Here is a 14,767-nt window from a genome sequence, read left to right on the forward strand (position 1 = left end):
AGTGGAATGCCTGACCCTTTAAAACTATACTTTGATTCCATAACTGCAGACAGAGTTTATGCCCCTGTTTTTAAGATCGTACTTACTGGTGTCAATCAGATCTTCAGTCTCCTCTTCCACTATAAAAGGTTCTTCCTCTCCTTTCACTAGAACATCCTCTTCTTTCAATGTAATAGCCTCCTCCTCTTCCTCCTTTATTATTTTGAAATCTTCTTCCTCCTCTTCTTCTTTCACTGTGACTTCCTCCTCCTCCCTGAACACTGCATCCTCTTCTTCCTCTCCTTTCACTCTAATATCCTCCTCTTCTTCACCTTCCTCTCCTTTCACTCTAATATCCTCCTCTTCCTCTCCTTACCTTCCTCTCCTTCACCTCACTCTAATATCCTCCTTCTTCACCTTCCTCTCCTTTCACTCTAATATCCTCCTCTTCTTCTTCTTTTACGATAATGTTCAGCCCCAGAGCTTCTTTCTCCGTCCAGCAGACATCCTCTTCTTTAGAAGTGGGGGAGTAGTTTAGTGAGCTCATGGTCGGGGACGTTAACTAGGTAGATAGAATTAACCTTAGGTTAGTTGCTAATGCTAACTTAGCAAGCCACCTACCCGACAAAACAACGTAACAGCTTCCTCTTCCTTCTCCTCTTTCACGGGGAGCTTCTTTCTCCGTCCAGCAGACCTCCTCTTTAGAAGGTGGGGGAGTAAATTACTGAGCTCATGGTCGGCGATGTTAGCTCGCTCGATAGCATTGGCTGTTTAGCATTAGCTAAAATAGCTAGCTAACTATGTGAAATAAAACAGGTTAACACGTAGACATGTGCGTGTGTTTAAAAAACAAACAGTGTCTAATATACACAGAACGTGTCTCGAATTCGACTACGTCTAGCAAGTTGCCCAAATCCACCCTTACCAGGCTTGTTGTGAACCAAAGAAGCGTACCGTCCGTCCACTGGTTTATACGTCACACAGCATCCCTCCACATAAAATACACACGTCGCCATCTGCTGACTGGAGTGGGTGATGCGGCTGAGGTAAAAAAACAAAACACCAAAGAATACAGAGATTCGATCCATTTCTAATAAGCAAATATGCTTTCCAAACATGCCAGAAGGCAATCTAAAACAATGTAGTTAGAAGCTCTGGTTCGGCGCTATCAACTAGTGTCGGTGATGAACTGGTAGTCTCTTCTTCAAATCACAAGCAGTTTCCTTTACACACTTTGCCATCCACTGGGAATATATTACATATTGTTGTATTAGGTTTTCACCCAAATAAATTCAATTCAATTCAAAGCTGAGTGACTCGAGGCATAAATGTTAAGTCCAGTGTACATTTATGAATGTATCTGCAACATACAGTATGTCATATCATATTACCTTGGTCTACCTTTATAAATGTTAGGTCCAGTGTTTTTCAGCAGCAGATTTATCAGGATCGGAGGACGTCGAGGCATGCAAATGTTAATCTGGTGAATGGGGAAGCATGGTGGTGGCAGCATTATGCTGTGGGGGTGTTAATCCTATGTCATATCATATTACCTTGGTCTCCAGTGGAGAGATCCTATAAATGTTAGGTCCTACCTTGGTCTACCTTTATAAATGAGGTCCAGTGTTTTTCAGCAGCAGATACTGGGAGACTAGTCAGGATCGAGGCAAAGATGAACGGAGAGATCCTTGATGAAAACCTGCTCCAGAGAGCTCAGGACCTCAGACTGCGCCACACCCACAATAACATCTGCTAAACACGTGTATGTGACCAATTACATTTGATTTGATTTGAAAGTGCTGAGTAAAGGGTCTGAATACTCATGTAAATGTAATAAATTAGCAAACATTTCCAAAAACATGTTTTTGCTATGTCATTATGATATGGAGTGTAGATTGATGAGGGGAAAAAAAAACAATTTAATACATATTTGAATAAGGCTGTAACGTAACAAAATGTGGAAAGAGTCAAAGGGTCTGACTACTTTCCGAAGGCCCTGTATTTAACATTATTAATGTGACCAGTGATCCCATGTCCATGTAAATAGATAGGGCAGCAGCCTCTAAGGTGCAGGGTGGAGGAACCGGGTGGTTGCCGGCCAGTATATGTATGTATACAACATGTCTCCGATCCATTGGCCTAAATGGCGCCCTATCAAACCAATATGTGCTTTGATGTATGACGCTACGTACCAAAAACAGGACAGGTCAAAGGAAAATGGACAATATGGAATGAAGGCTTCCTACTGTTCGGTAGTTTCACCCGTGGACTAAATTGTCATGATAATCAGTGTTTTCGAGTTTGTATTTGTACATTTTGGACGAGCTGATCCTAGCGGAGTAGAAGGTATGTTTTTTCTTTTTTTTTGCAAACAGGTTCAAGATAAAACTACTTATGAACTTGGGGAATGGATCTTCCTGTCAGCTCCTATTGTTCCCCAGCCTCCATCTTTCCTCGTCCTCCTGGGTTTTGGTCCTGATCCTGTAACCTCTTACCCGAGCCTGCCTGCAGTCCTGTACCTTCGCCTTACCCTGGATTTCCGACCCCTGCCTGCCTTGACCTGTCTTTGCCTGCCCCTGTTGTTACAATAAACATTGTTACTTCGACAGTCTACATCGGGGTCTTACCTTGATTCCCGATAAAGCCTGTTATAGTTTTAAGTGATAGTGCACCCGCTGCTTATGCAAGCTTGTTCTAGCTAGGCTTGTAAGTGTCTATGTCGCACATGGCTAGTGGAACACCGACAGACAATGCCGAACCATCAATCCATGGTGGAGTCACCCTTACCAAAAGGTATTGCAGTAAGAGTGTATTATAACTGCAGTATGCAGAAAATAATGCATCAAAAATAACACCGTGGAACGTAATTACTGCAGTTTCCAAACTGCAACCTCTGTTTGTCAGGGCAGAACCACATATTTAATTTGTGCTGAAATCCAAATGAAGGAATAGTTATCTTGCAAACTCAGCAGGCAGGTGTGAAGTAGGCATCTCTATTTTATTACATTATTACTTGTCATTAATGTGATCTTTGGTGTGCTTTATCAATGCACAAGCACCATTTTCACCAATCCTATCGATAAAATAGTTACTTATTTATACTAAAGTTTTACTGTGTGTGAAAACATGTAATGTGATCAGTATTTTTATATTTAAAAAATTAACACAGTTTTATTTATTAAATATTTATATCAGTCTTCCTCAAATTAAATGGGACAATGACGCAATCTTTGCGAGAGGGAGGAAATTCGATTTTCATTCGTCCTCAAGCTCAGACACATGATTCGCAGTTAGCCTGCAGACAGGTTAGTCCTGATTTTTGCCCCAGAGGTTAGTCCTGAGTTAGCCTGCCCCAGACCAGGTTAGTCCTGAGTTAGCCTGGCCCAGACCAGGTTAGTTAGCCTGCCCCAGACCAGGTTAGTCCTGAGTTAGCCTGCCCCAGACCAGGTTAAGTTATGCCCCATTTCTGCCACAGACCAGGTTAGCCTGAGTTAGCCTGCCCCAGACCAGGTTAGTCCTGAGTTAGCCTGCAACCAGGTTAGTCCTGCCACAGATGGCCCCAGACCAGGTTAGTCCTGAGTGAGACCAGGTTAGTCCTGCCTTTGCCTGCCATGAGACCAGGGAGCCTGCCCCAGAAGGTTAGTCCTGAGTTTTGCCCCATTAGTCCTGAGTTAGCCTGCCATCCTGAGTTAGACCAGGTTAGTCCTGAGTTAGCCTGCCCCAGACCAGGTTAGTCCTGAGTTTAGCCTGCCCCAGACAGACCAGGTTAGTCCTGAGTTAGCCTGCCCCAGACCAGGTTAGTCCTGAGTTAGACCAGGGTTGCCCCAGACCAGGTTAGTCCTGAGTTAGCCTGCCCCAGACCAGGTTAGTCCTGAGTTAGCCTGCCCCAGACCAGGTTAGTCCTGAGTTAGCCTGCCCCAGACCAGGTTAGCCTGCCCCAGTCCTGAGTTAGCCTGCCATTAGTCCTTTAGCAGACCAGGTTAGTCCTGAAATGTACCTGGCTTAAAGGTGAGCCACATCGTGTGACTGGTTATCTCGAGAACTCAGAGTTAACCACTAAGTTACCTCAAACCTCAAACCTAATTCATAGTATCGGGTTCAGGACTAATAACGCCAATATAACTGCATGTTTTACAGAATAATTTTTTATTTATATTTTTATCGATTGAGATATAGCTTATATGATGTCTAGCTACTTCTGAAGCACATGCTGTGCCCGAGAAACGAGTTGATTAAAAATACCAAGAATATTGAGACAAATCAGTAATTTGTGTAATATTAGGTTTTTACACGATGTAAAAGCAACATTTCCTATTGAGATGCGGAACATAGAACACGGTCTCTTTCAGAACGTTTGTGACGACCAAGAGATCTGTCAGTCATACATTGCTATGATCTCCTGAAGAAGCTTTCCCGTTTCCAACCTTTCTGTGCCCCCAAATGTTTGAATGTACTAATAAAGTTAACAGGTTGTTATCTACATGGCTAATGTGGTAACAAACATGACTGAACAACCAACATGTAAAAGAAAATTATTTACAGCCCGCGAGAAGTTTTAGAACAGCAAGCGACGTGGTTTATGAATGGAAAATGCGCCCCCCAATACGTGACAGGAATTTTAAAAAATCCTGTTTGGTTTAGAAATGTGCAGTTTTCGCTGTAGTAATGGTGCTAGCACGACGCTAATGAATCTGTACTCAGGAAACAACAGCACAGCGAAGCTTTATCATTACAAAAGCATTTATCTGGGTGATATTTTTTTATAGGCGCACTGGTGCTCCTGAATTAAAATTCCAGGTCGCACAGGACGATATTAAGGAGCATGTGCGACTGAAACGAACGGGGGTGGGGGTATTTATTGTCTCATCTAGGGTGGTGGAACGCCAGGACCTGTCCTGTTTTCCTCTAGGCAGACTTAGACCTGAGTGATATACAACAACTGCAGAGAGTTAGAGTTCGCCAGCTACCTTTGGGCATGGTCTGAAAAACGCATATCTAAATTGAGATTTTTGAATGAACCAGAAAATCCATAGTTATTTCTGGTTCTTTATCAAAGATAGATGGCTAGCCCTTATTGATCCTGCCTTGCAGTACACCCCTCTCAATATTAACATGTACATTATGAATAAATACTGTTGGAATTAGATTCGTACGTTTTTCTCAGTCTGTACATTTGTTTATTTTTTTCACACACACATACACAATGCAAACACAAGAGGACATATATCACATTTAACTAGATAGCACTTGATTAACACACAAGGAAAATACACAAAGACAGAGTTCTAAAAAGTTATAATTTATTTAAAAAGCATTACAACTGACCTACTCTATATTGAAACAGATATACTCACTCTATGTCCAATTCATGTTAAAAAAACATTGAGTTCACTTTGTACAATTTGATTTCGTGTGGCATAAACAGTCAGTCAAAAATATGAGACAAGTGTTGGAGCACTGTATGTGTTAACTCATTAATTAACTGATGTATTATTGTTAAATATCTCTTTCCACACTGGGAGCAGTGGTAAGGCATTTCCCCTGTGTCTGCTACCTCGTGGTCTTTCAGGTTCCCTAACCAGGTAAATATCTTTCCAATATATATTTCTCTGCAATGTGGATTCTTTCAAGGCTTTTCTGCGGAGTGTGTCAACTCATGTTTTTTCAGGTATCTTGACTGTGTGAAACTCTTTCCACACTGGGAACAGGGGTGAGGCTTCTCTTTTATGTGCGTCCACTCATGTGTTTTCAGGCCCCATAACTGGATAAAACTCTTTCCACACAGAGAGCAGTGGAAATGCTTCTCTCCTTTGTGTAATATCATATGTTTTGTCAGGCCCCCTAACTGAGTAAAACTCTTCCCACACAGGGAGCAGTGGAAGGGCTTTTCTCCTGTGTGAATTCTCTCATGTGCTTTCAGGTGCCCCAAACGGGTAAAACGCTTTCCACAATGTGAGCAGTGGAAGGGCTTTTCTCCTCTGTGCATGCTCTCATGTCCTTTCAGGCTTCCTAAATGGGTAAAACGCTTTCCACAAAGTGAGCAGTGGAATGGCCTTTCTCCTGTGTGCATTCTCTCATGTTCCTTCAGGCTCCCTAATTGGGTAAAACTCTTTCCACAATCGGAGCAGCGGAAAGGCTTCTCTCCTCTGTGCCTTCTCTCATCCATTTGCAGGTGCCATAACCGGGTAAAACTCTTTCCACATTGGGAGCAGTGGAAAGGCTTTTCTCCTGTGTGTATCATCTCATGTCGTTTCAGGCTAAATAACCTGGTAAAACTCTTTCCACACTGGGAGCAGTGGTAAGTCTCCTCTCCTGCGTGTATTCCTTCATGCCTTTTCAAGGACCCTAACCGGGTAAAACTCTTTCCACACTGGGAGCAGTGGTGTCGTCTTACTGGTTTGGATGTCTCTGGCTCTGTTTCCTCTGAGTCTGGTCTTTCACCTGCTAAAGAAAACCAGTATGTGTATTTAACAGAGAGACCTGAATGAAACCTCCACATGAAACAACTGTCTTCCTATGAGGTTGAATCCTAACCACATCCCTCAATAACCTGAGGCCAGTTTTCAAACAATACTTACATTTTAAAAAGTCTTATAGCAGAGCACTATAATCATAGAAATGGGGGACTATAGTATTTACATCAATGTCATAGGCTGCATTTGATCCATTGTTATGAATGTTTTGTTGGTGGCCCACTCTTTGATGGTAAACACATCTTACATTGTGGCTTTAAACGGATATTGCGAGATTCTGGCAACTCGTGTTAGCGCAATGACTGAAAGTCTACAGGTATGCTAGCAGATGCTAGTTAGCATCGTCTAGTGAAACTACCTCTAACTTCCTTCATACTGCACGGCAGTCTACAGGTATGCTAGCGGATGCTAGTTAGCATTGTCTAGTGAAACTACCTCTAACTTCCTTCATACTGCACGGCAGTCTACAGGTATGCTAGCGGATGCTAGTTAGAGGTAGTTTCACTAGACAATGCTAACTTCCTTCATACTGCACGGCAGAGACAGACCAAATGGATTCACGAGTTCATCTGACATTGGGTCCGGTGCCTTCAGAAAGTATTCATACCCCTTGACTTGTTCCACATGTTGTTGTGTTACAGCCTGAATACAAAATGTATTAAATAAAACATTCTAATTCATCCACACACAGTACCCTGTAATGACATCACAATACCCAGTAATGACATCAGAATACCCCATAGTGACATCACAATACCCCATAGTGACATCACAATACCCCATCATGACATCACAATACCCTATAATGACAAAGTGAAAACCTGTTTTTAGACATTTTTGCACATTGATTGATAATGAAATACAGAAATATCTAAATTTACATAAGTTTTCCAACCCCCGATGCAATACATGTTAAAATCACCTTTGACAGCGAATACATCTGTGAGTTTTTCTGGGTAAGTCTGTCAAGTTGGTTGTTGATCATTGCTAAACAGCCATTTTAAAGTCTTACAACAGATTTTCAATCCGATTTAAGTCAAAACTGTAACAACGCCACTCAGGAAGATTCAATGTAGTCTTGGTAAGCAAGTCCAGTGTAGCTTTTCTGAATGCTGGAAACACTTGGCTACTCGGTTTGTTGTTTTTGATTTAAAAAAACGAAGTTAGATCATAAATACTGGACTTGTTTTTGCACGGATTCTGCAAATATTTATTGTTCCGGAATCCTGCTTAATTAAACGGGAAGTTGACCCACAAACACCTGTGGGTCCTTTATAACACCTGGCTGTACGTCAGGATCCCAGACAGCTTTTAGGTACATTGTTTGAGTATTTAGAGCATAATAATAAATACACAATGAGTAACGATAACATGGCTGTATACACAGGGGTACCAGTACTGAGTTGATGTGTAGGAGTACGAGGTAATAACATGGCTGTATACACAGAGTACCAGTACTGAGTTGATGTGTAGGGGTACGAGGTAATAACATGGCTGTATACACAGAGTACCAGTACTGAGTTGATGTGTAGGGGTAAGAGGTAATAACATGGCTGTATACACAGGGGTACCAGTACTGAGTTGATGTGTAGGGGTAAGAGGTAATAACATGGCTGTATACACAGAGTACCAGTACTGAGTTGATGCGTAGGGGTACTAGGTAGTTGATGTGTAGGGGTACTAGGTAATAACATGGCTGTATACACAGAGTACCAGTACTGAGTTGATGTGTAGGGGTACGAGGTAATAACATGGCTGTATACACAGAGTACCAGTACTGAGTTGATGTGTAGGGGTACGAGGTAATAGCATGGCTGTATACACAGAGTACCAGTACTGAGTTGATGTGTAGGGGTACGAGGAAGTTGATGTGTAGGGGTAAGAGGTAATAACATGGTTGTATACACAGAGTACCAGTACTGAGTTGATGTGTAGGGGTACGATGTAATAGCATGGTTGTATACACAGAGTACCAGTACTGAGTTGATGTGTAGGGGTACGAGGAAGTTGATGTGTAGGGGTAAGAGGTAATAACATGGTTGTATACACAGAGTACCAGTACTGAGTTGATGTGTAGGGGTACTAGGTAGTTGATGTGTAGGGGTACTAGGTAGTTGATGTGTAGGGGTACTAGGTAATAATACTGTATACACACAGAGTCCATGGTATATAATGCTGAGTGACACTGTGAAAACCTAATCAAGCCCAGCTGTTGGAGTGAAACTCAACAAGATGGTTGCTCTCTAGGTAGATGTTTGTAAATCCCTGGTCTAACTAATGCTGAGTGACACTGTGAATTGCTTAGTAACTGTAATTGTTTTATGTTTGAAAATAACATTAAATTGTGAATAAGACAATTTAACTACAATGTTATTTATTGAAAATGTTATTCGTATAGGACGCTATGAGCCTCAGCTTCCTGGAATCCAATGAGGCTGCTGTTGGGGTAGTTAGATATAACTGCTGCCACATCGTTGGCCTTGACCTAGATGTTCTCCCCTCAACATCCACTCCAGGGTGAGGACCGTCGTTGGCCTTGACCTAGATGTTCTCCCCTCAACATCCACTCCAGGGTGAGGACCGTCGTTGGCCTTGACCTAGATGTTCTCCCCTCAGCATCCACTCCAGGGTGAGGACCCGTCGTTGGCCTCAACCTAGATGTTCTCCCTCAACATCCACTCCAGGGTGAGGACCCGTCGTTGGCCTTGACCTAGATGTTCTCCCCTCAACATCCACTCCAGGGTGAGGACCCGTCGTTGGCCTTGACCTAAATGTTCTCCCCTCAACATCCACTCCAGGGCGAGGACCCGTCGTCAGTGTGATGTTCTACCTCCTCCATTATCAGAATAAACTGGTCCCATTGTCAACAGCAGGGACATTCACTGTCTTTTGGTAGAGGTAGGCATCTCGCTCAACTACACCACCAGTCCCCGTGCATTCTGTGTGGAGTAAAGGTGGTCTAGAGTTTGTTTTCCTCTGGTTGCATATTTAGCATGCTGGTAGAAATTAGGTGAAACTAATTTAAGTTTCCCTGCAGTTCCCTCCCGGCCACTAGGAGCACCACTTCTGGATGAGCTTTCTCCTGTTTTCTTATGACCTCATACAGTTCGTTGAGTGCAGTCTTAGTTCCAGCATCAGTCTGTGGTGGTAAATAGACATTGTTTCTTTTTAAATGTTTTTTTTTTACTTTTAGCTTTGTCCGAGACAGTTTTAGAATTTTAGCTAACCCTAATTCTAAAACCTAATTCTACTAACCTACCACGTTAATTATCCTAACCTAATTCTACTAACCAACCACGTTAATTATCCTAACCTAATTCTACTAACCTACCACGTTAATTATCCTAACCTTAACCTAATTCTACTAACCTGCCACGTTAATTATCCTAACCTTAACCTAATTCTACTGACCTGCTACATTAATTATCCTAACCTTAACCTAATTCTACTGACCTGCTACATTAATTATCCTAACCTTAACCTAATTCTACTGACCTGCTACATTAATTATCCTAACCTTAACCTAATTCTACTGACCTGCTACATTAATTATCCTAACCTTAACCTAATTCTACTGACCTGCTACATTAATTATCCTAACCTTAACCTAATTCTACTAACCTACCACGTTAATTATCCTAACCTTAACCTAATTCTACTGACCTGCTACATTAATTATCCTAACCTTAACCTAATTCTACTGACCTGCTACATTAATTATCCTAACCTTAACCTAATTCTACTAACCTGCCATGTTAATTATCCTAACCTTAACCTAATTCTACTGACCTGCTACATTAATTATCCTAACCTTAACCTAATTCTACTGACCTGCTACATTAATTATCCTAACCTTAACCTAATTCTACTGACCTGCTACATTAATTATCCTAACCTTAACCTAATTCTACTAACCTGCTACATTAATTATCCTAATTTCCATTTTAAAGTTCCCTGATTTGAAATCAGTATTTCTGTTAATAATTATATTTTTTTATTAATTCTTATCCACATGTGGTATCGACATTGTTACCTTTCCACAAGACAAACTGAAAATATCTCTCACAAACAAGGGAACTCACAAAGAAACTCCCTGGGACAACCAAAACCAAACAGGTGGGGCTGTAGAAACAAACAAGGGAACTAACAAAGAAACTCCCTGGGACAACCAAAACCAAACAGGTGGGGCTGTAGAAACAAACAAGGGAACTAACAAAGAAACTCCCTGGGACAACCAAAACCAAACAGGTGGGGCTGTAGAAACAAACAAGGGAACTAACAAAGAAACTCCCTGGGACAACCAAAACCAAACAGGTGGGGCTGTAGAAACAAACAAGGGAACTAACAAAGAAACTCCCTGGGGCATCCAAAACCAAACAGGTGGGGCTGTAGAAACAAACAAGGGAACTAACAAAGAAACTCCCTGGGACAACCAAAACCAAACAGGTGGGGCTGTAGAAACAAACAAGGGAACTAACAAAGAAACTCCCTGGGACAACCAAAACCAAACAGGTGGGGCTGTAGAAGGGTTCTGAAAGACATCCTTTAAAGTAGACATGCAACTAGGAAATGTGCCCTAAACGATTCCCACCATGGATGCCCACAACGGAGAGCCAAACGAAAAGACAAGCCCACACAAAATGAAGACAGGGAGTCAACAGAAAGCAGAGCTATAGGAAACAGGGAAGACAGTGGATAAAAGGCTTGTGTTCACAAATTAAACAGGGAGAACCAACAAGTCATTACTCTCTTAACATCTCTCATGCCAACTGATGAACAGGCCAGCAGGTCTTAAGGATCACCTGGGGCAGTACAGGTGAAACACCTTCTGACGAGAGAGATGACAAGACCACACGGGTGAAACGCCTTCTGACGAGAGAGATGACAAGACCACACGGGTGGAACGCCTTCTGACTAGCGAGATGACAAGCCAGTACAGGTGAAACGCCTTCTGACTAGCGAGATGACAAGCCAGTACAGGTGAAACACCTTCTGACGAGAGAGATGACAAGACCACACGGGTGAAACGCCTTCTGACTAGCGAGATGACAAGCCAGCACAGGTGAAACGCCTTCTGACTAGCGAGATGACAAGCCAGTACAGGTGAAACACCTTCTGACGAGCGAGATGACAAGCCAGTACAGGTGAAACGCCTTCTGACTAGCGAGATGACAAGACAGTACAGGTGAAACACCTTCTGACGAGCGAGATGACAAGCCAGTACAGGTGAAACGCCTTCTGACTAGCGAGATGACAAGACCGCACGGGTGAAACGCCTTCTGACTAGTGAGATGACAAGCCAGCACAGGTGAAACGCCTTCTGACTAGCGAGATGACAAGCCAGTACAGGTGAAACACCTTCTGACGAGCGAGATGACAAGCCAGTACAGGTGAAACGCCTTCTGACTAGAGATGACAAGCCAGCACGGGTGAAACGCCTTCTGACTAGAGATGACAAGCCAGTACAGGTGAAACGCCTTCTGACTAGCGAGATGACAAGACCGCACGGGTGAAGCGCCTTCTGATTAGCGAGATGACAAGACCGCACGGGTGAAGCGCCTTCTGATTAGCGAGATGACAAGACCGCACGGGTGAAACACCTTCTGACTAGCGAGATGACAAGACCGCACGGGAGAAACGCCTTCTGATTAGTGAGATGACACCAATCAGTGCACAATTACTTTAGCAAAAAGCAGCTCGAGTAGTTTCAGAACTAATGAGCTGCCATACAACAGTGAATACACTGACCACAGAACTAATGAGCTGCTATACAACAGTGAATACACTGACCACAGAACTAATGAGCTGCTTGCTATACAACAGTCTCATCCACACACCACTGTTCTTACTTGAATCTGAATCTCCCTCTTCTTCTCCTCTCACAGTTCCACGCAGACCCGGTGTTTTCCTGCAGTCGACCAGCTGCACAGACACCCTCTTCAGACCCCACAGTAAGGCAACAGTGGGAGAGGCACGACCTGGGGACTCTGGGAGAGGGAAAGACATGTCCTGGAAACCACAAAAATAAACAATCAATTTAGGGTGGGAAACACTCTCCTACCTTGATTCCTCTCGTTCTCTGGACCTCCTGCTATACATGTTGAGGAGGAGAAAGTCCAAGAGGAGGAACCTCAGATCAGAAACACACCCTCCTTGATTCCTCTCATTCTCTGGACCTCCTGCTATACATGTTGTGGAGGAGAAAGTCCAATCAGAATCATCTGTATTTGCTAAAAAACATTCACATATCAGTATTTGGATGAACCTCAAATGTTCTCCTTCAATGCATTTAGAGGAGGAGGTCCAGGAATTAAGGAAGGAATGTTGAGAACCAGAAACACTTTGTGGCTGGGATGTACTCACACCACTCCCCTCTGCTCAGGGGTGTGGCTCTCTGGAGCCAACTCCGCCTTCAGCCCGTTGCTAGGAAACCAATCCTTGTCTTTCATGTCCCATTCTTTGTCGCAGTGAATAGCATCGTCATCACGACCAAACTGTCTGGGACTCACAGGTGTCACATTAGATTGTTCCTGTGTCTTTCTGATGTCCTCCTTCACTGTAGAGCCCTGGGAGGGCCAGGAAACTGCATATTGCCTCATTTGTGGATCTGTAAAAGGGAAGAGAGTTTGACAAGAGGTAAAAACAGAGGGTGCAGCTTGCTCTCTCCTCTGACTCCAAACATGTCACTTATCATCCTAGGACCTTCCGTCGGAGAGCAATAGACGAGCGAACTCTGAATACAAACTAAAGGAAAATAAATAAATCCACGTTTAAAAAGTAGTATTTTTATATGAGGTCATTAGAATAAGCCCAATAATGACAACAACAACAAACAACAACAACATGTCTTAATAAGCTGTGATCAAAATCTTAATTTTTGCTACTTTAAGATTGCACCCCAGATATGTATGTGGGGTGTATTGAATGTTATAATGGCAGGATGAAATTGGAGTTGATGCTTTAAATCAATGTTTTTTACTGGTTAAGCTCTTTTCAGTGTGCCGACACATATATATACATATATATACATATATATATATTTTACAATTTAAAACCACACACCAGTTCAACAACTGCATCGTTCTCCCCGTTTTTAAGACAATACTCACCAGTGTTAACCGGATCTTCTGTCTCCTCCTCTTTCACCCCAAAAGGTTTCTCTTCTTTCAATGTTATTGACTCCTCCTTCACTCCAAAAGGCTCTTCTTTCAATGTGATAGAGGAAGCCATCTCCTTTTTTATTCTGAAAGCTTCTACCTCTTCTTCCACCGTGACAGCCTCTATCCCTTCCTCCTCTTCCTCTGTTTTAATTCGACAAGCTTCTTCCGTTCCTATCACTGTAATATCCTCCTCTTCTTCTTTAATGACAATGTTCATCCCCATAGCTGCTTTCTCCGTCCAGCAGACCTCCTCTTCATTAGCAGCAGGAGAGTAGCTTTGTGAGCTCATTGTCAGGGATGTTAGCTAGCTAGCATTAGCGACTAGCCTAGTGCTAGGCCCGGTAACACATGTGCAAATTTAGCAAGCAAATCACGTTTAATTGAACTAGTAGATACGTTAAAAGAACTGTGTTTAAATCACCGAGATTCGTGTGGCTACACAAAAATGGCCTACAGAGCTTCAATGTTTGTATTTCATGTTGGCTAACAAGCTACAGAGATGGTTTAGCGGTGTGGTTGAAGACGCGTCCAACACAGTCGGTCGTCACTAGTTACCACAGCCACAGTCATAAATCCCACCCATTCCCACAATTTATCTTCTTAAAATTAGATTTCAACCTTAACTCTAACCACATTGCTAACCTTATGCCGAACTCTAAATTAAGACCAAAAAAGAAATGTTTGTTTTCATTAATCTTTCGATATAGCCAATTGTGACATTGTGGCTGTGGTAACTAGTGGAAACCCGTGTGTCCACTACATTATACGTCACGTGAGAAGCATCACCTGAAAGACTTCGCCATCTGCTGACTGGAGTGGCGAACGCAGTTTCTAAAAAGATTCACCACATCGGTTTTTTCTTGCAAACAATGTCATTACATATAATTCCAAATAAGGAAATGTGTCTTCCTCTTTTTAAACCTGTTGGACTGTATATGTTGAGGGTTTCCTCAGAGCTATGTGTTCATCTCCCAGGCGCTTGTAAGTTGAAGTCGTTTAACGCTGATTCACATAGAGCTAAGGCACTGAGTTCGAGGTGCTAAAGGAAACTCGACCCCCAAAAAAACATCCGTGTCAGATGGTTTAGACCCTTTCTTCTTAAGGTTGCTGCCCCTATCATCACCAAGCCTATCTCTAACCTTTTAAACCTGTCTC

The 14,767-nt window shown here is 42.7% G+C and overlaps 1 protein-coding gene across 1 annotated transcript; it reads right to left on the reverse strand.

Annotated features, from left to right (window-relative positions):
- Nucleotides 1-376: 376 nt before the first annotated feature.
- LOC135530062 (uncharacterized) lies at nt 377-14,155 on the reverse strand. The gene is made up of 4 exons (XM_064958450.1): nt 13,562-14,155; nt 12,818-13,059; nt 12,302-12,461; nt 377-492 (listed from the first exon to the last, which is right to left on the reverse strand). Exons 1-4 carry the CDS (start codon nt 13,899-13,901, stop codon nt 377-379), a joined length of 858 nt encoding a protein of 285 aa, XP_064814522.1. The 5' UTR covers nt 13,902-14,155.
- Between the last annotated feature and the right edge of the window lie 612 nt (nt 14,156-14,767).

This window comes from Oncorhynchus masou, unplaced genomic scaffold, assembly GCF_036934945.1.
Source record: "Oncorhynchus masou masou isolate Uvic2021 unplaced genomic scaffold, UVic_Omas_1.1 unplaced_scaffold_1246, whole genome shotgun sequence".
Classification (NCBI taxonomy): Eukaryota; Metazoa; Chordata; class Actinopteri; order Salmoniformes; family Salmonidae; genus Oncorhynchus; species Oncorhynchus masou.